Source organism: Corvus cornix, chromosome 13 (genome assembly GCF_000738735.6).
Source record: "Corvus cornix cornix isolate S_Up_H32 chromosome 13, ASM73873v5, whole genome shotgun sequence".
NCBI classification, from domain to species: Eukaryota; Metazoa; Chordata; class Aves; order Passeriformes; family Corvidae; genus Corvus; species Corvus cornix.
The window spans coordinates 13,722,628-13,747,580 of record NC_046343.1 but is presented as its reverse complement, the minus strand read 5'-3'; the positions used below and the strand labels follow the sequence as shown (position 1 = coordinate 13,747,580).

At 40.2% G+C, this 24,953-nt stretch overlaps 1 protein-coding gene across 10 annotated transcripts in view; it reads left to right on the top strand.

The window, feature by feature from the left end:
- The window catches only part of KCNIP1 (potassium voltage-gated channel interacting protein 1), a 288,984-nt gene that overhangs the window by 193,168 nt on the left and 70,863 nt on the right, over positions 1–24,953 (top strand). The window contains exon 1 of one of the 10 annotated variants that reach the window (XM_039559510.1): positions 552–716. The exons of 6 other annotated variants lie outside the window; for them this stretch is intronic. In XM_039559510.1, coding sequence (XP_039415444.1) covers positions 617–716 — 100 coding nt within the window. In that variant the 5' untranslated portion in view covers positions 552–616. Of the gene's footprint in view, positions 1–551; positions 717–15,800; positions 15,987–24,953 lie in introns of those variants that run through there. 3 more of the 10 variants (XM_019292334.2, XM_010410123.4, XM_010410128.3) reach the window with 3 other exon arrangements.

Here is a 24,953-nt window from a genome sequence, read left to right as displayed (position 1 = left end):
CTGATTTCTGTCTGACAAGCCTGTTCTTATAATATTTCAGATTTTACTAGATTCCTGTAAATGTTTGCAGTGTGGGAAAACAAGCTGCTTGAACAAATAGCTAACCTTTTGTACCTGTATTCCAGGCAAAATACAGAAATTGGGCATCTTCTTAATGAAATGTTTTTGCTTTGAGTTTTATGAACTTCACTATCAAGCAAAGAAAGTAGTTGGACTTCTTCCTCTGTGTTGTTAAAGTATAAGATCCCTCTGAAGCTGTAATTCAGAGTGAAAAATTTTACTAGATATCAAACAGATCTGGTGGATTTTGGCTGTGTCAGAGAGGAAATGCTAAACACAGTGGTTACTGTATATTCTGTTGCCTTAGAGACTGAAACATCTGTATCCATGCAGGCAAGTGATGCAGACATGGTAAGATTTGACTTCCTTACATTCCTGTGTTCATCTGGCTGTCAATGGAAATGTTTTGTGGTGCGGATATTCTGGGCTTCTTTAGCTTTGTATTTATCTGGTTGTGTGGCATGTCTTGGACTAGGACGGCTTTTTAATTAAAGTCTAACTCTGAAGTCAGGACGCTCCCTAAGAAAAGATGCTTTTACATAAATAATTTTTCAAGATGAACTTGGAGGGACTTGAAATGATTGTTGTACTGGTGATAATTGTTGGATTTGTGAAGGCACTTGAGCATCTGGGTCTCCTAGAAGACAACTTTGAAGGTAGGATATTAAGAAATAGAAAATATTTTATTCTGAAAGCCAGTTGCTGCAGAGGCTTTTACTTTAATCTCTATGTGCATGTGCAGCGTTTGAGTATCAGGGGAGCTGAAAGGTAACTGAAATAACATTATATGCTTTCTTTAGGCAAATGAAATGTATTTAAATGTCTATATAGTATTGTAGCTCTCATTGCAACTCTGAAAATAAATGTGACAATCTTAAACCATTCTTTGTTTATGTTTAAGGTTGTTTCAAGAACTTCAATACAGATTTATGTGCTTTAGTAAACTGCAGGTCACATCCCAAAGCTCTGAATGAAAGGTTTAAATTTTAGCAAGTTTATCATTATATCCTCTCAATTTGTTTTAATTTCTAGAAATTTCATGGTTTATTTTTAGCTATTGGCTATTATTAACAGGAAATCCAAAAACCTTACTGAACTTATTTAGATGAATGTTTCTGTCGTAATCAATTCAGCCCTTTTTCAGAATATTTACCTTTAACAGATCTGTTTGGTCTTGCTTTCTATTCTTATGTATGTTTTTGGAAAACATTGCTGATTGAAATGTAAATATGCTTTGTAGAATATAGTTTGAGGGAGCTGACTGCTAAAGATATCTTAAATCTTGGTACCTCCCTGTTTTTATAAACAATGTAATTCATGTAGAAGCACGCAAATATTAAATATAAGCAGAAGGGATGGATTTTAGACAGTGAGCTTTATAAATCAAAGCATGTCTGAGCAGATTCTCATTTTTTAATAGGGAGAGTAGATTTACAGTGTGCCTAAATATTCTTGAATATTGAACAGCTGCTTTTTTTAGAAACTTGAGGGTCCTTTTTCATGGTAAGCAAGAAACACGCAGGTGTTAAAATAACCTTCAGCTACCACAGATACAGAACAATTATTCCTTTCTGCTTCAGAGCTTATGACAGCCTGGAAGAGGTGAGTTTGCTGGCCTCATATTAATTACATGACAACATTTGGTACAAGGTTCGAAGAATCTTGGAGACTAGCCGCAAGTACTATAAATGGAGGGAAAAGTTACAAAACTTTTGGTTCATTGATTGTGTGCTTTTAGTTCTCATGCATGTGTTTGCTTTTCCTACTTCCTGCTGCTTTGAGCATTTTTCCTTACTTTTATGTTTGGGTAAATTAAGAGGTATGTGGTGATGATTGATGCAAAGCTTTTGATTTTGAAGCTGAGGCAGTAATGCAGATTGCTTAGCAATTGCTTTACATACCAGCTCTAACTTTTCCAGGGCTATTGAAATAATCAAATGGTGCAAGCAAGACAGAGTGACAATAGAAAAATCCATTTAGTCTGTCTTTTGTGAGTCTTCAGATGTCTGTGTGCTCCTATCACAGAGAGTGTTAGATGGTGCCTGATGTACAGGTAATTTCCTGTCTCCAGCTCTAGCAAAGTCCATTATTAATTGGTCCATCTGGGTACCTGGATTTTTTTAATCCTTTTATTGTCTGTCTGAATGCATTCTAAGGGCAGATTCTATTTAACAACTTGGTGTAAAAAGAATAGAGCACTGAAGAAGGAAGCTTTAGGAGAGGGCAGTTCGTGGGTTTGGGTAGCTGCTCCTTCCCAGCGCCCAGTCTCCAGTGTACCTGTGAGCTGTACTCATGTCATGAGGGGGGAGTGGCACATTGCTGAGTCCTAAGAAGAGGGAAAGTTTGGGAATATTTGAATAATTCAGAGCAAATCGTCATAATGTCTAGTTGTATTTCTGATGAAATTTACATTAAAATACTGTGAATTATACTGAAAAAGGGATGAGGTTAACTTCACAGTAATATGTTAGAACTTCAGGTGAAGCTGGCATTCAGACTCTGTAGTTGGAACATGTATACAATTATGGCTTCATTACAGTTGCTTCTTCCATGTCCACCCTTGTGTAAGAACAGCATACACATACTTAATGAAGCCCTGGTCCTTGTGAGATCTGCTGCTTGCTTTGCTGTAATGGTAAGATGACTTGAATGAGGTTGTCTCTCAATAATTTCCAGCAGAGACTATTGACTGTTTATTACAATAGGTTAGTTCTTAACGTTCACATGTTGTTTATTATACAAAGAAATTATACTTAATATTCTAGTGAGAAAAAATTTTAACTACTTGTAACTTCCATTATTTTTAATAGCACTGCATAATGCTGTAGAACTTAGTACGATGCTCCATAGGAATCTACACTGTCAGTACAGTATAAATTCCACAAGCATGCGTTATCCTAGGAAGAAACAAATTTCTGTTGCCAGACTTCATTGAGCAAAGAGAAAGCAGGTATTGAGTTAAACATAGAGCTGTAGAAAGGTGTGTGCTCAACCTCAAGCACAGCATATGGAGTGCTAGCAAGCAATAGCCGGAATAGCTGGACCTTGCCTTTGGCCCAGATAACTCCTATCTGTGGTTTCAGTTCCCCCAAACTGTTGTGGAGTTTGTTTATACTGAACAGCTTACAAAACTACACTGCTAACAAACTGTGCATTGAAACCACTGGAATTATCATTCAAACTCATCAATACTTTCTACAGAGAGACTTTCAAAGTGACTTTAAAAAATAGACTATAAAATCTATACATTTTTAAGTGGAGGAAGAGGACTCAAATTACCATGGAAAGAAACAGGCAAAACTTCTTGAAATTCTGTACCCTTCCAGCCAGTCATGATAATAAATGTGCTCTCTGGAAGACCACAGTCACTAAAAGGAGATCCTGGTGCTGGAGTTCAAGTCCTTGACTCTCGCTGCCCTCAGCTGGGTTTCAGCTGTCATTGATGAACATACTTTGGGGGTGTATGCTTCAATGTGGACTCGTGATGAGCAAGTACTCAGCTTCCTGTTCTAGCTTTGGGATTTTTACATTCTTGCACTTTCTTGGCTTTTTTGACTGGCTGATAAACTCAATAGAAAGCATTTAATACCTACAGACAAGCTCTGGCCTACAAATCACTTCTATGCACTCATGTGAGCCAATAGGACTGTGCCATTTTTGTGAGCACAGAATAACCAAAGGACAGGGACCTTCTGAACAGAAATAAACTTATTTGGTACCATCTGCTGTGGTTTTCTACATTCTAACTGTGACAGGAGTGTGCAAGAGGTTTTCCTCTCATGTCTTCAAGATGGTGCTCAGACAGATGGAATGTCTTTTTTTCTACATACTCAATTTATTCACAAGTAAAATGGAGTTAAAAGTAATGACTGGATCAATTTTCCTCCAAGCTTAACTTTGACCATAAAATACTTGGAACTTTTACATGGAAAGGTACTAGATCAGCAGGCTGTAAACTGTAAGAATCTGCTAGCAGTGTGTGCTATTATGTACTGCTGTGCATGTAATAAACTTCTCTCTTCCTTCTGCCATTGCTGACAGGCTCATCATAGTGATCATCTAATTCACACCTTAGAAGCTGGATGAGAGATTGTCACAGGAGACTTGGTGGGTGTAACAGAGAATCAGGATCCTAATTTTTTCCACTAATCTTACATGACTCTTCGTTTGTAATATCAGCTGGATATTTTACATCTCTGCTTATCACACTTGAAAAATCTTTCCACTGAAAGTGCTTGATGCTTTCCAGGTGAATATAGTTAGTGCTGCACTTTTCTTGTAATCAGTGCACACATGCTTACTTCAGATGTGGAAAGTGACAAAGTAAGATTCTGTCTTAGTGCATAATTCCTAATAGACTGTCAAGATGAAAAAGGCAGGAAAGCAGGTTAGGGCAGAAGAATGTACCTGTTCTTTCAGGTGGGGAGGAGCATGCCTGTAGACAGAGCAGGATGGGAAAGAATTAAGTCTTTCTCTGATTCCTACTACAATGTGAGATAAGAGAACTTCTGAAAACAGGGTAAAAATTCTGTCTTCCAAATAAATTTTTCAGTGTTGTCTTGTATCACAGTCACTGGGTAGAATTGGTTTCTCTCACTGGCACACTGCTGACATTCCTGGTCTTCTTCTGTATCAAGCAAAAGGGTTACTTTTATTCTGACAGGCAAGTCAGGATTTTTATCAGCTTCAGTTTACATCATCCGAGGTAGAGGACAACAGCAAGGAGGGTGAGAGGATCTGGTAATTCTGGAACTGACCTCTTGGGAGAGGTAAGGTCTGTTGCTTACACATCATCTGGAATCCATTAGGTAGATCAGAGAGTGGAGGGAGAAGAGATCTAAATGTGGCTAACCTGCTTCACCTGTCAGAGAAGACCAAAGGGGAAATTGTAGCTGAAGGCCTAACACGATAATGAGATAAACCCAAATGGATTTTGTCAGCACAAATGCCAAGCAGGCATTTTAATCAGTAGTGAGTGTTCTTTCCTTCTTTCCTCCCAAAAGACAAACCTAAAATACTGTACTTAGTCCCATGTTGTGATCATGCTCCTTGCTTGGGCTATCATAAATTACAGAGTGAGGCTGAGATGTCCAGCAGGCACAAGGTGCAGCTGGATTGTGAGTTCTGGGGACAGTCCAAGAGCACCAGGCATCAGCACTGTCCTTTCCTCCTTTGGATCTTTTGGGAGGGTTTCATTCCTGATGAGTCACCTCTGTGGAAGGAGTTTGGAAATAACTGGGTCTCTGGAAGCACAGTACCTGCAGAGCGTGACAATTAGAGGCTGAGTTAAGGAACGTGGGCTGCTGTGACTGCCAGCCACTGAGCTTGACCAGCCCGCCCGAGCAGTTGTCAGCACGGTACTGTGAAATGGAGCCTGAAGGCTCTGGCACGGGTTCCTTTTTGTCCTATTCATCCAGGCTCCTTTTTAAAAGAATTCCAAGGCCCTTTCCTTCATTTTTCACACTTCCCTTTTCCATGCTTTTCAGTCAGTAGGGAGGTACAGAACTGCCCATATGCTGCCAGTGCCCTGGGTGATCATGTTGCCCCTTGTTTCTAGCTAGAGCAGTCAGGACAGATGTTAGTCCATCCAGCATATTATGCAAAAGCAGGCAAATCAACAGTCACTCAAAACTGTTGTAAAAAAAATGCAGAATTCTCACGTTGTTCTTCACATGGCTTTTCTCCTGAAACTGAAAATTGCTGTATTATGGCCCTGATTTTTGTGAGTATATTTGCACAGCTTTCAAACATAGTGTGCACAGAGCTTTTTCTTCTGTTTGGTTTAAGGATAGCTGCCCTCATTTCAAGGGTTGTTTGATCAGTATTTTTGTCAGGAAAATGATCTGTGTGCTTATGAAGGGAGACTGCTTATAAGGTCCAGTTATTCATTTGGGATTTATAAGCATAGCTATTATTTGCTCAAGGGCAGAGACAGCTCTTGCACAATGTAAGGTGAACTTATTTGCCCATATATGTATCCTATAGCCTTTAAAATTCCACTTAATACAGGTTATGAGCACTTTTTGTTCTTATCTCATGAGGTAATAAAGCAGCTTGAATAATTTATTTCAGCCTGTTGCAGAGGCCTGTGTGTGAGTAACTGTGACACCCAATGAGGCCTATGCTTGTTTGGTTAATTTTTGATTGAAGCGGAACAATTTTTTCCCCTTTGTCACTAGGTAGGAATGAGGAGTCTTTTTGCTGTGGACTAGTGGAATCCCCTGTTTTATTGGGGTTTAAACACCACTTGTGGAACCACAAATTCCCTGGTATCATGATTTGGATTGGAACTCTTGTAAAGAAAAGAGAATCTTTTTCACTTGATTTCTTTGGTATTTTATTGAGAAAAGACTTCTGAGATGTTGATACAACAATGATTACACAATTCTATGTTCACTCAAATTAGGACTATGAAAATATTTATATGAGTTTCAAAATCACAAAAACTGTAAAAGCTTCTCTCCACCATGCTGAAGCACTGCTTTGTGGTGTCTGAGAAGTCAAAAGCACCTACAACCTCTTTGGCTACTACCTCAGTACTCTGTGACTGTGAGCAATACTCTCCAGTTGTGCAGACCAGGCAGCTTCTTTACTTAAACACCCAACAAAGGAGTTAAAAGTAATAGTAATAATTAAATAATAAAAAAGCCTCACACTTCATGTCCCAATTGTATGAACTACTTTTGCCCTAGAGATCAAGAAGGTACATGAGCATGAGGAGCGGATTTTGGTGTTGAGAAGCCATTAATCCATAGTGAGCACAGCCAGGCCCAGGGCGTGGACACTGAGGCTCGCCAGGAATCCATATTCATATTCTAACTAGATAAAAATATTTGTGTTTACAAATACATGGTGATGCCACACAGTGTAAATGTTTGGAGACAGTATCCTGAGAGGCTCTAGAGGGACATTTTAAAGTTCCAGAGCACCTGGGAAGTACACAACTGCACCAGCACAGATTTTGTCCTCCTAATTGTAAAATCACAGAATCACAGAATGGTTTGGATTAGAAGAGACCTTAAAGGTCATCTGGTTCCAAACCCCTTGCCCATCCACTAGATCAGGTTGCTCGAAGTGGCTCCACAAAATTACGAGACTTCTTTTCTCAGGCAGGAACTGGTAGTGTTTGTGTGTCCCCAGGGAAACTGTATCAGCACAAACAAGGGTGAGCCCTGAGTGCTGCTGCTGTGTTGGTGGACGGAGCTGCTGTTCCTGTGTCAGTAATGGTGTGTGGCCCCATGGCAGGGGTGGTACCACCATTCACAAGGGAACGCATGCTACTGAAAATTCCTACCAGGGGAATTGGTGACCTGATAGGAGAGTCACTCTATTTACAGTTCCATCATCTCAGATCTTCTTGAAAGGTTAGGGGAACTTCTGTGACCCCATGATTCCCACAGAGCCCACTGTGGTGGACATAAACTCGCTGGGCCACTCCCTGGACTCTGTTTACTAACTAATCTTAAGTCCATATTGACAGAATGTCAATTTTATTTTTGTACCTCAAAACCATCTAGCTTCTGGCTTGTTATTTAATCTGAGTTTGCTGTACTGTGAAGTGGAAAAAAACTTTTTGCTTTAATCTGTGGTTTTCCATTAAATACCTGACCCACTTTTGTCCTAACTGGAATGCTTCTGTGCTTAAAATTGCTTCCTAGTTCAGTTGTCTTGGATTCAAAGGATTTTACCACTTGTCAAAATTGTCCCTTTTTTTGGCTTTTGTCCTGACCTCTGAATTGTTACTTAAAGAACTTCTTCTATTGTGTCATTTGAAAAATGGTAGAAAAATATGAATTCAATAAACATCCCAACAATGTTGAGATGACCTAATTCCGACATGCTCTGAAAGGTGGGTTTTTTCTCTAGTTCATTCTTGTGAAAATTCTACTGTACAATATGCATATTTTAGGAGGGGAAAATGAAGAGGTACTCCATAAAAATGTGACACATCTTAATTTTCATTTATCATATAGTTCAAAATATTGTGCTTTCTATAGCACATTTTAAAATTCTTTGAGCACACAATGTCTCACAGACAGTCACTAATTTGTAATGCCTTGGTTAATATACACTGAATTAATGTATTTCATTGAAAATATAGGGAAATAATGTTCTTGTACATCAGTGGTGACATACTGTAGTTCTGCTAGAAGTCACAGTGTTATACACCATAGGAGAATCTCAGTTGTCTTTTGAGGTGGAGGATCATTGCCTTGTATGAACCAAAACGCAAAGGATGAAGAGGTAGCCCAGAAAAGAACACGAGAGGAGGGCCTTGAGGATCCCACTTCAGGAGGTATCTTCCTGCATCAGAAAAAAAAGCAGAAAGGGAGCCTACAGTAGTGAAATAGTCTGAATAAAAAGCATTTCTATAGCATCTCAACAGGTTAAATAAAGCCTTGGGAATGGTCAAGGTTCAGTGGACCAAAGAGAAGTTACGGACCAGAGGGCTCTTCTGCATTCCTGTTTTTCCATGGCCAGTCCTCAAGGGTCTCCCTGTGTGGGACCAGTGGTCATGCACAGTGGTCATGCTGATACCTGCAGCAGCAGCTGAGGCTTTCTTTTGGCAGAGGGGAATACATTGCAACTCAAGGGGCATCTGGTCTAGGACAGCATGTGAGCTGCTCTACCAGTCTAATATTACTTGAGAACATACTAGGATATAAAAGCAAATCATTATACAGTACTGGAATGGAGGAGACCCAAATCTCTCACCCATGTGAACAATTAGCTGCTTCCTTTACCACAGCCTAAGATGGTTTTCACCTTTGTAAGTAAAAATAGCTCCAGTAATTGCTTTCTCTGGGTTTTTCTCCAAAGAATATGAATGTTTTACTTGCTTCCAGTTGACCTAAGTTTGTTTCTTAGCAGGACTGTGTGCTAGCTTTTTTCTCCTTGTCAGGAGGAGCACTGGCTATTCCTGGTGATCTGCTCACCATCCTGTGTCCCTTACCTACTGTCCAACACTTGTTTTCCTCAATTTTTCTGTTGTTTATAAAACTTGAGGATCCTATGTTGAGGCTCCCTGCAGACCAAGAGGGTTTGAAGAACAGTGAGGTTCTTCAAATTTCTAACACTTGCTTGTCCCTGCAAAGATGTTTGGGAAAAACCTGTGGTCAGTCCTGCTCAGAACAAGCCAACCAAGCCCTGCCACATGCATCCTGTATGGACACACTGGGAATCAGCCAGCTGTACTGGAGCATTTATGCTCCTTTTCACCTCTTAAAGGTTTCAGTAGCACTCCCTGTAGCTGTTTGCACTTTTGCTTCTTGATTTTAAAAGCAGCTTTTTGAGCTCAGCTGCTTAGAACTCCCAGCTGGGCTTCTTAAATACAAAAGGAAAAGGTTGAAAGGAGCTACCATTGATCCTGAGCAGAAAAGACAATTCCTGACACAACATTCGCATATTGTTGAGAAGAAAGAAAAATGTGATGAGACTTATAGGAGAAACTTGCATACTACCAGTGCAAACATCAGAGACAAACTAAAATGTGTGGCCTGTTAATCATGTCCTGAAGCCCTGTCTTTTAAGTTATGATTACTCCTGGCCTCTCTCCTGCCTTCATCCCTGCATCTTGATTCTCCCACATCTATTCAGTGGGAAAAGAAACTGGTTCCAAAGTAAATACCTGAGCAGTGAGCTAACAGAGCTGGCAGAAGCACAGAGCCTGCTTACTGAGCCATGGGATGGCATCCCCCATGCCAGTAGGGATAGTCTTCCACTTGTCCGTAGATGTCTGGTCATACTTGCAAAGGAAGTTGTTGGACTGGATTTCAGTTTTACAGGCAGAGATGGTGGGACTAGTCTTCAGATGTCCTACAGCTCTCCTCTTCACAGAGTTGGTTTTCTGCAGTCCTAGATCAGCTTCCTGAGTCCAAGTTCCATGGGACATTGGTGCTGACCCTGCAGAAAGTTTTGAAGATCTGTCCTGCACTGTATCTTCAGGTTTCTCATTTTGTTTTCAATGGGGAGGCCAGTTCTGCCTATGAATGGGCTTCAGAGCAATATCTGTGAGAAAAGCTTTTCTTCCTTGTCTCTGCTTGGATATTTGCCCAGTGATAATAATAACCTGAATTGCTGTGCATCTGGTCAAATAGCAGGTTAACAGGACCACACTGAGTGCCCACAGCTGCTGCTGTATGGGAAGAGCTTTTTTTTTTTTGCTTAATGGAATGTTCAGGCTATAGTAATTTGTACATTAGTACCCTTGTGAAAACAGTTCTGAATTGCTTGAAAACTGGCATTGCAAGCGTCAGAAAACCTCCAGGACAGGCTGCTGTAGGCTTCAGCAAAAACTTTAACAGTCCTTGGCTAAAAAAGCGGCATTTACTCTAGGACATAAAAGTAAACACAAATGCAGCAAATCCAATTACTGTGGAGTATCAAACATCTGAATGCAAGATGAAGGAAGTTGTACATGAATGCCTGACAAGAAAACTATTGAACATATTAAATTATACGCCTCTCCCAGAATAGCTAGAGTTTTAAAAAGAATATAGCACAGCAGTACTCAATCAAGAACAAAACTACAAGCCTGGTGCACATCAGACTTAGGACAACTTACTCGCAAGGACTACTTTGAAAGTGAGAAAATAGCTTTGAACTCCACGGCGCGCCATTGTGCAAATACACAAATTGCATGCAAATTACAAAGCAACCTCTCAGTAAAAGTGAAGCAATATGACAGCACCCTCCTCTATAAACCAGGACAAAGGCAGTGGAAATAGAAAATTCCAGTGGGAGGAATAGCTGAGCACAGGGCCAGGACCCCAGCTGGCTCTGCTGGCTGGCTCCAGATTCACCTATAGGAACAGTGCTGATGTCAAGCCGAGTCCTTTCTAGTCACAAGCTACCAGGTACCCCATAAAGCATTTTTTATCCAGAATGTATACAGGACTCTGTAGCAAACTTAGTGAAGTACCAAAAGCCAGGAAAGTAGGAAAAAGGTACACCTGCATTGAGTTCTAGGCCTGTGCAGTAGCAGGGTAGTTGTTAATAAATTGTGCTCTCAGGAAGCAGGACACAGCCCATGCTGCAGGAGGAGTAAGTTACCTCCAGGTGTGACCCAGGAGTGTCCCAGGATGCACCAGCAGGAACACAGAGATAATTCAGTTCATTCATGAGTGTAGGTTTGTGCTAAAATACTGTGTGTGAAACTAGACCCAGACAGGTGGAAATAGTTCAAAACACCACCACCACCACCACCTGCCATCCCCCACTTTTAAAAATTTTTATTATTTCCTGTGGTATAAAGTGAGTACTAATATTACTAATAAGTAATAGTGAGTACTAATACACAGTACTACATCCTGGCAGATTGTAGCCAGGATGGCCATGGCGACTGGAGAAAATACCCTTTTTAGGCAGTTTCCATATCAAATACAGAATATCTGTTTGCTGTCAGTGATTTCCCCAGGCTCTGTGTGACACTGAGCTGGCAGGCTGCAGGGTGAGCTTACAGCAGCAGAGGCACAGCCATAGCACAGACTCCTCTGGACCCAATTTGATCCATATGTCAATCCCTCACTGGATTCTGGAACTGTTTTTCTTCCAACACAGAGGCTCCACAATCCCTCTAGGCAATTTATTTCAGTGCTTTGTTACCTTCAGTGAAAGCTTTTTCCTCATACCAGATTGATTCCTGCTAAACTTGAAGCCTGTTGCTCCTCAGATCCACCAAGGACATGTAGAACAGATTTACCTCTTCTTCTGTCCTGGTCTTTACTGTACTTTTCATTTGCTTTTGGCCTCTTCTTTCTTGAGCAACTTCAATTTGTTTATCTCTTGTTTATTAGACTATTGATCAATCTCACTGGTCTGGATGTTCTTTAATAGGCTATTATCATTTTGGCTGTACAGGACCCAGAACTGGACTATACTCAACTGAGGCCTTGATAGCGTGGAGAAGAGTAGAAGGGCTATTTCATTTGTCTTGTAAGTGATGTGTTTGTAGAAAGAATTTGCCTGTTATTTGTAACATATGAGTTTTAATTCCTTATAGCTCCTGAAATTTTTAATGCAGCTGTAATTCCAGGAAAATTCTTTCTTGCCCTACATTTTTGCAGTGATTATCCTAACGTAGGGTAGATGTCTAGCTTTGTTCCTCTTGAATAGAAACCTCGTTTTGTTTGTTTCAGACTCCAACTTTTAAGATTTTTTTTAATTTACATTTTCCCTCCTTTCCCAACTTGGAATTACTTGCAAATATAGTAAGAAAATGAATTCATTTGCCATTCATAATGACTGATAGCAGATGTAAGGCAGCCCCCGATAGGGCTCAGGTTTGTTGTATCTCCTAGAGCATGAATCTTTGACACTACTCTGAGTAGTTTTTCAACTAGTTCTGTATCCACCCTAAGACTTTCATTGAGACAGTGTTTTCTTAGCTTATATACAAGAAAGTGAGATGAAATACTGGAAAAAGCTTTAGAGGAGTAAAGATGTGACACAAAATCTATTGTCGTACTATTGAAGGAAACGAGATTGGTTTGACACCAATTACTCTGAACAGATCCAATCAGGAAACCACTCATTTTCTTGTGATTCTCTGTCTGCTTACCCATTGTTTGGGTTTATTTGTTTCTAAGAACCGCAGCTAAACTGATAGATAGAGACCTAATTCCCCGTTTTCTCATTTTCTGCCCCTTGCAAAGACAGGAAGTGTATTTATCTTGTTTCAGTCATCCTGTTCTGAAGAACACTGGGTTGCCAATAACTGCTGACACCCCTGAGGTTTCATTAGCCATGGATGTGTATCAGGCCCAACCAATTTCAAACCCTCTGACTTATCTAAATGTCCTCTAACCTCTCCCTTACCTATTAAAAAATCCAGTCCCATGTCATTGATTTTATCAGTTTCCATACTTTTAGTTAGAATCCAGTTTGGATGATCCCTTTTCTAGTTGTTTTTTTCCACATCATCTAAGAAAATATTTACTTAATTCAACAATCTTGTCATCAATGCCATGTTTTTTCCAGGCATATCTGTATGCTACCACTTCCTAGAGGTGGCTGTTTTTGTTGCTCAAGGTCATTCTTTCACATGTTCACGCACACACAAAAAGCTGCGTTCCCCTTATCCTCCTGTTTTGGCAGTCTGGATTACTAACTCTTTACTTTTTTTCCCAGCTAGCACCTTATCCTAGAGTATGGGTTTCAGATATTCATTTTTTAGGTAGTCTGTTGATTGCAGAAACCAAATACTTCCAGCAATCAAATAATTCCCCTCTTTACAGCTCTCATGCTAGCAGGCCAGATGACCTTCTTCAGAGCACTTGGAAAAGTCACATGCAAACTGCAGGCCACTGCACCCTGGCTGCAAGCCTGTTGTGTGCCCACTACTCTTCTGAGAGGCATAGATGCAGTCAGGCATCTCATGCTTTTCTTCTTCATGCCTGATGACTCTTACAGTGACAGCTGCAGAGGCAAGAGCAGGAAACCTCAGTGGAAGAGAAATGGTAGGGTTAAAAAAAATCCCCCCCCCCCAATAGCTGTGAATTATTATTCTGTCTGGGAGGTATTTTCCAGACCCTGCACCATGTATTGTTTATTAAGAATGTAAAGCAGGTTTGATTCCAGCAATGTATTTTAGCAACCATAATGGTTATCTTCACTTTGTTTGTTTATCTGTGCAGAGTGGTGGGTTTTTTTTACTCAGGCCAAAGTGTTTAGATTTACCCATAACTCAGAAGCTTTGCATTTCAGCTATGTCACGGTTTAACCCCAGCCAGCAACAAAGCCCTATACAGCCTCTCTCTCACTCCTCCACCAGCAGAATCAGGGAGAGAATCAGAAGGGTAAAAGCTAGAAAACTGCTGTGTTGAAATAAAGACAGTTTAAAAGGGAGACCAAAAGTTATGCATACAAGCAAAGCAAAACTGTTGTCACTCTTCTTTGCTGGTCTTAAATACACCAGGCTTTCCTTACTTCAAAGATAGTATAAAGGCTTTTGTATGTTGGTGTTCATCATAAACATCACAGGAAATAATTTTAAACTCATGATACAATGCTGGAAGTTTCAGTTATTCCAAATTAACTCCCAAATTTCCTAATCAATAGTTTGCCACTGATTTCTTCAAAAGAAAGGTACATTTCAAAACATGCCTTAGCATACAACCAAAGGAGTTGTGCCTGAAAAGTGGGGGGACATTCATTGGATGGGAATAATTTCTAAGTGATCAATCTGTGATTCCATGTGAACAGAATCCCCAAACCTTTAGCTTGAGAAGGGATGTGAGGACTGAGAGCTGTTGAGAGGATGGGATCTGGTTTGTAGGGAAAAGCCTAATACTGACTTATAAACTAAATACACATGAGATCAGGATGGCATTCCATAGCAAGCTATCAGGCTTTCTCTCATTTTCAAATTCTAAATGAAAATGTTTGCTCTTCTAGTAATGTTAACTTACAAAAAATTGTGCCACTCAAGATTTTTGCTTTTTAAAAAATAAGGTACAGACAATGTCATTTCAGTTATTCTTTATTCCAGAGACAAGTCATAGCATAGACCTGTATTTACAGGGACCCACTCAGCTAAAACATATATTTTACTGTTTTTTCAGTGAAAGCCTGGCTTTCACCCAGATACATTCAGCTTAAATGTTCCTAGATAACGGGACTAAAGCATCTGTTGGTGTTAATGATGATTTGCCGCAAGCTCTGGTGCCTGTCATCCCTTCTAATAATAAGTGAATTACTTATTAGTCCAAGAATTAATTAAAACAAAGAGGTGGTTCTTACAATAAAATTGATTCCAGCTACTCATCTTGCCAAGATCTGTAATACATGCAGTATTGTGACAAAATCAGGTCTTAAGTGAGGGAAAAAAAGTCTAAAAACTTGGATTTTAGACTTGATATTTGTTTAGTCATTTAAAATTTGTGTAGCATAAACATAAAAATTGGGATTATGAAAGCAGACAAGGGAATTCATCCATGTCAGTTCTATGTATTTTAATGAGATGGTAACTAGTCCCTAACTCATGATGTCTTGGCAGGGTTCAGTATCTGTGTATAGAGTACTCCAAGGATTTTGTCGTGCTTGCTATAAGCACCATGAATTAATTGGAAGGTTGCTGTATTTAATGCAAAACTTGAGCCATTTGCCTGAATTCTTTCTTTTAGGTTTGTATGGTTTGGTTTTCTTTGGTGAAGATACTAAGAAAATTGCAATGCTGCCTGTAAGACCAGTGGGGAATATATCAGTCACACACCTCTGTTATCACTGCCTTTTAGCTGGGGACGGGGAGGCTCATCCTGAGATTTGAAAGAGAAATGGCCATGCTCCAGCACCCAGCCTGGGAACTGTACAGCACTGCAACTCCCCTTGTGTCCTACTTTCCACACCCAGGGGGTCTGGTAACAGTTTCAGGGTTTGACCCAGAGACACTCCTTGAACATTTCAGAAGCAGAAAAACCTATAATTTGTAAATTAATGTACTTTTTTTTAGATACAAATATCTAATAAATAATTTTCATAAATTACTGTTGCCCACTAGCCAAAGAAATAAGCCGTTTTAGGCAACCTGTTGTAACTATTTGTAGCACAGAAAACACACAGATGCCTCCTTTTGGATCCAAGTTTTCTAACAGCCTGATTTGTAAATAAGATTTGTGTATTCACACAGTCCTAGTATTTTGGCTCGCAGGAAATGCAGTCATCAAGCTGCGAATAGTTTCCCACACTTTCATGCTTCATTTCCAGAGAAAGACTCGTGTGAATGACTTGAGGGGAAGGAGCTGCTGAGACATATAAATACCTCTGTTACAACACTGCTGCTTAGAAGCGATCCTGTGTCTCGGTGCAGTTCTGCTGTGAGCGCTGGTGGTTTCTGCAGGAAACAAATCTAAACAGGATACGCACAAAGCTGTGCAGGTAGTAACAGAGCCTCCTGTGTGGAGTGAAGGTTACACGTGAGCAGAGGTATGGTAAGTGTGTGTGCTCCCCTAATGTCATTAAAAGTAACTAAGGCTAATCTGGCTTCCCACCTGAGGGCTTTGCAAGCGCCGTACAGGGATGTCTGTATCTGAAAGTGTGTGATTCACACACAGCTGGAGAGGTGCTGCTCTTTAATGAGAGCAGCTTTGGTTGGCTGTGGACTTACTGCTGTAATAATACATTGATATGTCATTATCTGCTGTCATAATAGGGTGTCTTCTCCCCTGCACTGTCTGTAGGTTTCATGTGTTTCAGGGATGAATTGTGATCACAAGGGAAGCATTGTGCTGGGGTTTAAAGTGTGGAATTGGTGTTGGATCTTTTCGGTTAAAATATTTATGCAGCAGAATGGTCAAACTCCTTTATAAATTTGACACCTTTAAATAACTAGTTTTAGCCAAAAATAAATTACTGAAAGTGACATATACACAACACATTTCATTTGAGCTCCTTTTAGAAGTTAAGGTAGTTCACAGAACAGTAAGAGTTGAGTCTTGGCAGGTGCTGAGGAAACCATGAACTAAATTTGGGGAGCCTGAGAAGAAACTTCCAGCCCAAGAGGCTGGAGCACTAGTCTGGTTTGGGGGTAAAATTCCTTCCTTTTGAAGTGAGATTTGAGTGTGTGCTCCCCTTTCCCAGGAGAATGTATCTCCTCCCAAGAGATACTCTGGTCCAGGTCTCTTTCAGTATCATTAGTTAGGTTCAACATGTAATAGAGACAATTTTAATATTCACGAAGCCAAAGAGCAAAAGGTATCTTTGGCAAGAGACTCCAAGGATAACTTGGCTTTAGAAACCTGAGGCACAGGAAAGCAGTTTAAACTTGGGTTTGTGTGTCGATGAAAGACAGGATTCCTGGTCCCCAAACTTTGAAGAGGAACTCCAGGAAAGGCTTCATGGCAGTAAACACCTGTTGGAGGTAAGTCCCTGTGTTACAGGATCTTTCCACAGGGCATTCCCACCACCCTCCTGCTGCCTACACAGAGTGCAGCTGCTCCAAAGCCTCCGGAGGGCCCCGTGCTGTGGAAAGCCTGGCCCGTGGTTAGGGTGGGAGTTCCTTTAAGTACCTGCTTACTAAATATAAGCCGTGTTTAATCCTGCTCCTTGCCATCACTAAAGTGATATCTAAAAATGCTTTGCATTGGGATTTTCCTGCCATTTGAGCTGTTTTACATGAAAGCCTGTGATTACAGAACGATAATGTTTTGACACAGTGATAAAAGCCAGGAAATTCACCATCAGTGGTGGTGTTTCTCTTTCTCTTGCCTTCACTGCTTGACAGTTCTTGTGTAGGCAGTAATTGAGTAGAAATGACAATAGCAGTTATAACCTTCTGCTTTGGTACACATTTTAGCATTCCTTCAAGGAAAAATGTCCATTAAGAGTAAATATTTGTGAGTGATATGTGTTACAGAATCGCACAGCTTGGAGAATCTGCTGTAAATATCAACATCAATATAGGTGAGATTAGGGTTTTTAATTTCTCTTGCAGGTTTTTGCCATAAAAGAAGTATAATGAATTCCTTCTCTCTTCTTCCCTAGTTTCATGCTTTTCCTGTTACAATAATTGCTCAGAAAACTGAAGTTTAGATAATGTTCTTTACACAATTACTATCAATTGATTAAATAGGCCATTTTGGCATTGAATTTTTCCCCAAAAAAAGCCATTGAGTTTTTGTCTATGGTTCATTACTGTTTGCAATTAGCTGGGTGGGAAAAGACATAGAAAATGCTGATTTATGTTTCATGAATGACAGCTCCCTATTTCTGGTTGCTCCATATTTGTGGTTTAAATCCTGGTTTATTAATTAATAAGTAGAATTTCTCTCTTTGATCATTGATACAATCACAGAATACTGAATATTTAAAGGTAGTTTTCAGTTAATGTCTAGCACATGTGCCATATCACAAGTCAAAGCATCACCTTAAAAGATCTATGCTCAGTGAATAAGTACAAAAGATGCTCACTGTCCTGTTTGGAGTGAATGTACTGTTGGTGAAAGTGACAGGTTTAATACTGATTTGGACTGATCAACTGTCAGAACAGACTATGAAATGTCTCCTAAAATAGCTGCTGATGAAATTCAAACAAAATTATTTTTAAAAGTTACCCATCTTAATAGCCAGACCTGAAAAGGAGTATCCTGGTTTTCTGAAGTCCTGGACTTTTCCAAAATTGTCTGAATTTTGGTACCTCTCAAAGTCAAGTTATTTCATTAAAACAATTAGTTTTGACTTACTGCCTAATTAGGGGAAAAACAATACCGCTCAAAACCAACAAACAAAACCGAAAAATCAACTCCAACTTTCAACACCAGACAGCGCCAGCTCCTTTTAGGTTTTTGGTGGTTTCTGAGGATCTGCTTAATGTGACAACTGTTTGGTTTCCCAAACTGTCAGCATTTTGTCCCAGTTCATGCATAGCAGGTGAATTCAAAGAGAAAACTGTTTGGGATAAGGGACAACAGTTCCTCCCTCCATGTAGTGTTTTTCTGTTCTGTGTGTGCTAAGGGAAGCCTTGCATTCAGAGGCAGTGCCTTTCCCAGGATTGGGGCACCAGCCCAGCCCGGGCCCGAGTGGGGGCAGCGCTGCTGGAGGGAGCAGGAGGGTCGGGGCAGGGCAGGGCAGGGCAGGGCAGAAGTGTCGGCACCACTTGCAGGAGCCGGGCAGGGCCGGCAGCGTCCCCGGGGCCGGGACAGCGCTGGAGCCGCACCTGCACCGAGCGCTCCCTCACCTCCAGCTTCAGCTGCCGCCGGCAGAGCCGTGCGGAGGTGGGAGCCTGTCAGTTCCCGTAACTCAGCCCGCCTGTTCGGAGTTTAGTTGCAGGTGGTTCCATTAAACCTGGTAGATACATTCCAGGGTAATGAACACCTGAGTTTGCAGCATGTCTCGATGTGTGTTCTGGGGGTATATCTATCTCTTTGCTGAATGCTAGCAAATACTTGCTAAATATTTGCTAAACGTTTGCTTATATACTGTTAGTCTTACTTTTGGGGTCCATTCACTATGCAGCATTTCTGCTTGGGAAAAGTGTGTTTGTGTGAAACATGGCCCTTTTGAGGAGCAGCCCTTGCTGCTGGGTGAGCACCTGAGCTGAGTGCTGGTGCACGGAGGGCTGGATACCAGGTCAGAATCCTTGAATAGTGTGGAGGAATACTTATATGCAGTACACCTGTCTCAGGTATGTTTGTCTTGTTTATTCTCAAGTAAAACTCTTTATTTAATAGTCTATTTCTACAGATACCTTCAGGCTAAAAATTTTAATGTGTGACTTTCAAAACCTTTTTGTTTTTTGAATGATATTGAGTGCTTCTGAAACAGTTTTTCGTAAATTGCTTTTTCTTTATTGCTTATTTAGTTGTAAATAGACTTTCTAATTGTTTTAGTGTAGCAAAATCTTGAGTTCCTTGCCAAGGAGTTTGTGTAGCTGCACAGGTGGATCAGGCTTGTAGAGAGCAGGAGTGCTCTGGAGCTGAGCTAAATGCATTGCTTAGTTTTGACTTCAGGCAAAATCCTGGTGGACAGTAGAATAAATATTAGTAGCCTGCCGAGTGCAGTATGGGAGGTCAGCTTGTTCTGTTCCCAAAGAATATTGCAGGAGATAAAGGCAGGGGAGCAAAGCAGTATGAACTGAGTCATAAACTTAGTTGTGTGGTTGTCTCTTGTGAAAGTAAACAGTAACTTGTTTAGGGAAAAGTTGTACAGTAAAAATATTTTCTTTAATATTTTCTTAATCCTTAGAATTCTTAGCTTTTGTAAAATTAGGTACATATTACGTACGACTGAGGATTTGGAGTAGAATAGAACAAGTTCCTATCCTTGCTCTGTTTCTGTCTCCTCAAAATCCTTCATGATCCCTCTTCTCTAGATTCTCCAAACCTTGTCTTTATTACATCTCCTATCAGGTTAAACCACAGCTGCCATGTTACTGCAGTTGAAAGACAGAAAAGAGAGCCTTCATTAACAATGTTCAAACTGAACTGATTCATTTAGATTAAAATAACAGTGAAGATGAAATTACTTGGATTTTTACTTCATTTTCCAGCTTAAATGGCTGCTGCTTGGGAATCAGGGAAATCCCTCTGGCAATGTGCTGAAACAGTTAAAAGCGAATTTGTATGCATTTTGTTCAGCCTAACAGTCTGGAGGTTTAGAAGATAAGAAGTACTTCTCAGCATGAATGAACTGTGAAATGCATTAGAGAATGATGCTTTTGATGAGAAGTTACATTAAAAAATCCACCCAAACTTCCATTTTAAAATATATCACAATGTGTATTCCTGCAGAGAAGTCTTATTTTTTGAATTTCAGACTGTTGTATCAAACACACTTTTTAAAGGTATTTTAATGGCAGTTTACATCTGAACTCTCCCCTCCAACTGTGTAGGGGAAAATAATCTATTCTTGAGTTTTCCTTGCTGAAGATATAATAACCCTTGAATATTCTAGGCCAAATGCCTTCCCAGAGTGATGCAACGTTTTGGCTCTTAGAGGTTGGTCTGAGCTGAGGAAAGCTTTCCTGCAGATGGCATTGCAAACACTGCAGCAGAGTGTCACCAAGCAAACTTATTTCTTGGTTCCTCGGAGGGTGATAAGTGCTCCTTATTGTCCAGAGATGAATATAACACCATTTTTCTAGCCAAGGTGCATGTGACACAGACACTGTAGGTACCTGGACTACTGCCTATGTGTGTTTGCATGAATCTAAAAAGCATTTGTTCTAGGAAGTGTGTGAAGTAAGTTATATCAGGAAATTAATTGAAATTCTGGTAAATTATATGCAAACATAACCAAAAATGGTTCTCTTGAGGCACTGAGAGAGACTGATAAAATTCAACTGACCATCATGAACGAAGGTCACAAAATGTAAGTTGTCAAGTCTAATACCTTTTACAAGCTTAGTGCCATTTAAGTATAATAGAAAATGAAATAATTCGGCTTTCACAAACATACAGTAGAACTCCTCTGAGTGTACTGTGGTCCAGACGTGTTGTCAGGAGTCCTTTAAAAAATATAAACCATAACGAAAAGGAAAGTAACAAAAAGAAATAAACCCCAAGACAAGTGATGCAAATGGAAACATTATTCACCCTGACCAGGGTTATTAAACTTTTTATCTCACTTAATGAGTTTTCTCACTTTTATGCTTCCAATTCTGTCCCCCATCCCACTGAGGGGGAGCAAGGGAGCAGCCTCATGGGGCTGAGCTGCTGGCTGCAATTAAGCCATGACAGCAGGTGACAGCCAGCTTGATCAATTCAAAACTTAGCATTTTCACTTTTGTCATGTGGAGTGCCTCTCAGAGCACACTTAGGATGCTGGGAAAGCAGCACCTATAATTTTCTAGTGTGGCTTGTAGCTGAGCTGGGAAATGCACTGCATGCATCAATGCTCATTACATATTGCCCAGGATGAGAGCAGAAAACCCATGCTTGTGGTCTTCACCTGGCAGAAATGCTTCACTCTGGAGCATGAATTTCATTGATCACTCTTTATACACTGCCCTTCCTGAGGGCTGTGATGAATGTGTGTGCACTGAGCCTGGCTCACGGTTGCTGGGTGCTAGTTGGGTGGTCCATGGGAACTGCTGGTTTCTGTTCCTACAGCAATTAGCCAAAAGACCCTGTGATGCAGCAATGTAGTATCAGAAAAGCTGTGAAGGAAAACACAGTTTTCAGTGAAGGAAGAGGGGAAGGAAAATGACCAAATCCCATCAATGTTCTGTGCAGTGCAGGGAGGGATTGATTTCAGTGACCTGACAGCTGTCTTAAAATCTGTCCTATATTTGCTTTAGTAAACATGGGTTTTTTTTTAAAGAAATGGCTTCATCTGAATGAAAGTAGCAAAACCTCTTCTACATATAATGTACCAGATTGCTTAGTGACAGCAGGTATAGACATCTCACAGGGGAAACATAAGAGCAGGGATAGTGCAGGTAGCAGCTCTGGCTGGAGACACAGCACAGATGTGCTCTTTGTGCCTGCTCTGAGGATAAATAAAAGACTTTTAATCCATAGGGCTTTTACTTTTTTTTTCCTTAGCAGTTCCCTCAAAAGACGCAAGTTTCTTTAATGTATGTTTTATACAAACTTGATTTAGAAGGCAAATCAAAGGTTACTCTGCTGTAGCAATGGATGGAAACATTCCAAAATCCCAATTCATCTGTTGTCAGAAGTAGCAAACAACCTAATTTCTCATTTCAGTGCCATCAAATAATTCAGCATTCAAATTAATCATAGACCTCAGGGAAATAAATAATACAATTATGCATGAAATAAATCATGGTTTCTGTTCAAATGACCCTCCTCATTTCTAGTATATTCTGATTCAGCAAATCTTCAACATGAAATTAGCCTGCCCAGGAAGGTTGCTCACAGCAATGCATTGATGGCAAAAGTGTAGTACCTGTGTCCTCAGAGATGAACCAATGTTCTTGCTTGGTTTTTCCTTTATAACATAGATAACAAAGAACTGCAGAAGGATCATGTAGCTAGTAAAGAACTGAAGCATCTAAAAATAAAAAAGCATCTAAGTTCAGGTCTGCAGGTCCAAGATGTGCAACTGACAGCTGAGATTCTACGGAGAGAAATAGAAAGTTCCTGTTCCATCAGTTTGAAGCTGGAGCTATGGAATTTTACCCATAAAAATTCAAGTGTAGAACAGCTTGATGAGGTAAAGGGTCAGAAAAGAGATCACTCGAACTGTTGCTCCAGCATTTCATTATAGCTGCTGTGACCATATAACCAGTACTTAGTAGATAAAAGCTTTTAATTATACTCATGTCTCCACACCTGCTGGCTATTATAGCATCTTGTCTCATTTGGGGTTTTGTGCCTTTCTTGTGGCAAACTGAAGTCCATTCTCATTTAGTGACGGTTTTAGCAATAGTTCTGTACAGTATGAAGATCAGTCCAAGAGTAATGAAGTGTTTTGCATAAATAAGTGGTTGTCAGAATTGATGTTTGTTTGAGCTGCTTGGGGACAAAAGTGATTTGTCCCGTGTTGCTTGTGAGGTGAGTGGGCAAACTGGGAGAAAAACCTGTATCTGATATCTGGATCAGTCTTTCTTTTCTCATTTTGTCTCTCATTTATTTTTCCCTCAGCAAAATCCAAACTAAACCTTTTCAATCCGATCCTATTAAGAAATCCAATTAGTGCTACAGCTGGCAGGGCACTATTATTGCGTTGACTTTTAATCATGCTACTGTGAGAGTGTTTTTCCCAAGCCCTGAGTGTTACAGAATAATTAACTTGAACATGCTGAGGCAGAAAACTTTTCTTAAAAAATAAAAACTCTTCAAAGTATTTTGTATTTACTAGCTGCTTATGAGATGTGGTAAGAAAAAGAGATAAGCGAGCTATCCAGACTGGACAGGTGAGCTTAACGTTGACTTATTTGCAGCAGTCCTCCATGAGTGGAACAGAGTGTCTTGTGTAAGAAAGTGCAAGTTGACTAATAAAATTAGCTGAAGGACTCCAAAATTGAGCCTCCTTTATAAAAGGACTGACCACAGCTTTCGGGGATCTCTGAAGGCTTGTGCAATTGCTTCTTATGGCTGTATCTTAGTTATGAAATGCTTTCTTTTTAATTAAACCATAATTTGTCTAGTAAATACCACTTTTACTTAGGTTTTAATTAGGGAAAAAACCTAATATTGTGCATTGCTGCACATTCAGAGTATACCAAGTGAATAATAAAGAACTGTACAAACACAGCGTCAAACCTTGTGAGTGTTCCTTCATTAGCCCTTCCCCAGACCTCATTCCTACACTTGAGTTTTGCCCATGCTGTCGTTGTCATGGCTATAATATCTATTAACACTGCTGCGATGAAATAAGTAAGCAAAATTTTCATCTCAAGTCCTCTGTAAAATAGGAGTTGGGAGGAGTAGAATTGATTGGGGAGGCGGGGGCATAGGGGGAAAGGTCTGGAAAAGTCCTTCCTTTAAGAGTGAACCTGTCTTGCAGAGCACAGCAGAGCCTGAGGAATGCAAGGGCTGTTCTGTCCGTGCTGCCTCTGCTGCCCCTGTGACTGAGTGTCCTGCCTGCTCTGCCAGAGCCTGCTGAGGGAGGAGCCGCCTTGCAGACTGGAGATTTTCACTTTTGAACAATTTAAGTATATATTTTGTCCCAGAACAGTTCCTTTTTGTAAGACAGTAGAAGTTATTTCCTTTTAAGGGGTAGAGAATGGAATTAATATATTGAATCACCAGAAACTTGAAACAGATTCCCTTAGATTGATGGGCTCGTCAGGCAAAATGAGGGGCTACCATGAGCCTGTGCTTGTCTCCTCAACAGAAGCAAAAGGACACAAAGCCACTTTTGCCCTTACAATTCACTTCCCCCATCCAAACTGCCTAGATTTAGCTACAAAATTTAGCTTTTCTTGATGCTACAAATGCATTGACCAGTGTGGGCTGTGACTCTTTGAGGGCAGGGAAGGTGGGGCAGCAAAAACCACTTGTATACGAGACTTAAGAATCTAAATGAGGGGCAGGGGGAGGTGAGAAAATCTTGGTGCTTTGGCAAAATTTGTTGCTCTGAAATACTAATTTTCTTTGACTTTTTTTCATTATTTCTGCTGTCTTTTTCAGTGAAGGACTCTCTTCCTAGCCCCAAAACCCTGCTCTGGGCTTTTGTTGTAGGTAATGAAAGGTTGGTGGAGGGTTTTTGTAGTTATCTGGAAGAGTACCATGCCAATTTTCAGAAAACTGTTGTCATTACGTGATTATATAAACTGTGTAGCTTTTCTGCTATTTTTTTGAGTTTGATTCACTTACTGAATTACTACAGTGACACTTAATCTGGTCTTAAGCCAAGGCCTTTTTATTTAATATTATTAAAAGTCCTTAAACTAAAGTATATATAGATAAATTCAGTATAAAACAGTGAACAAGTTCTTTGAAGTTGAGAGCTATGAGTGTGTTTGACAGATTTACATTGTTTTTTGTTTTTAA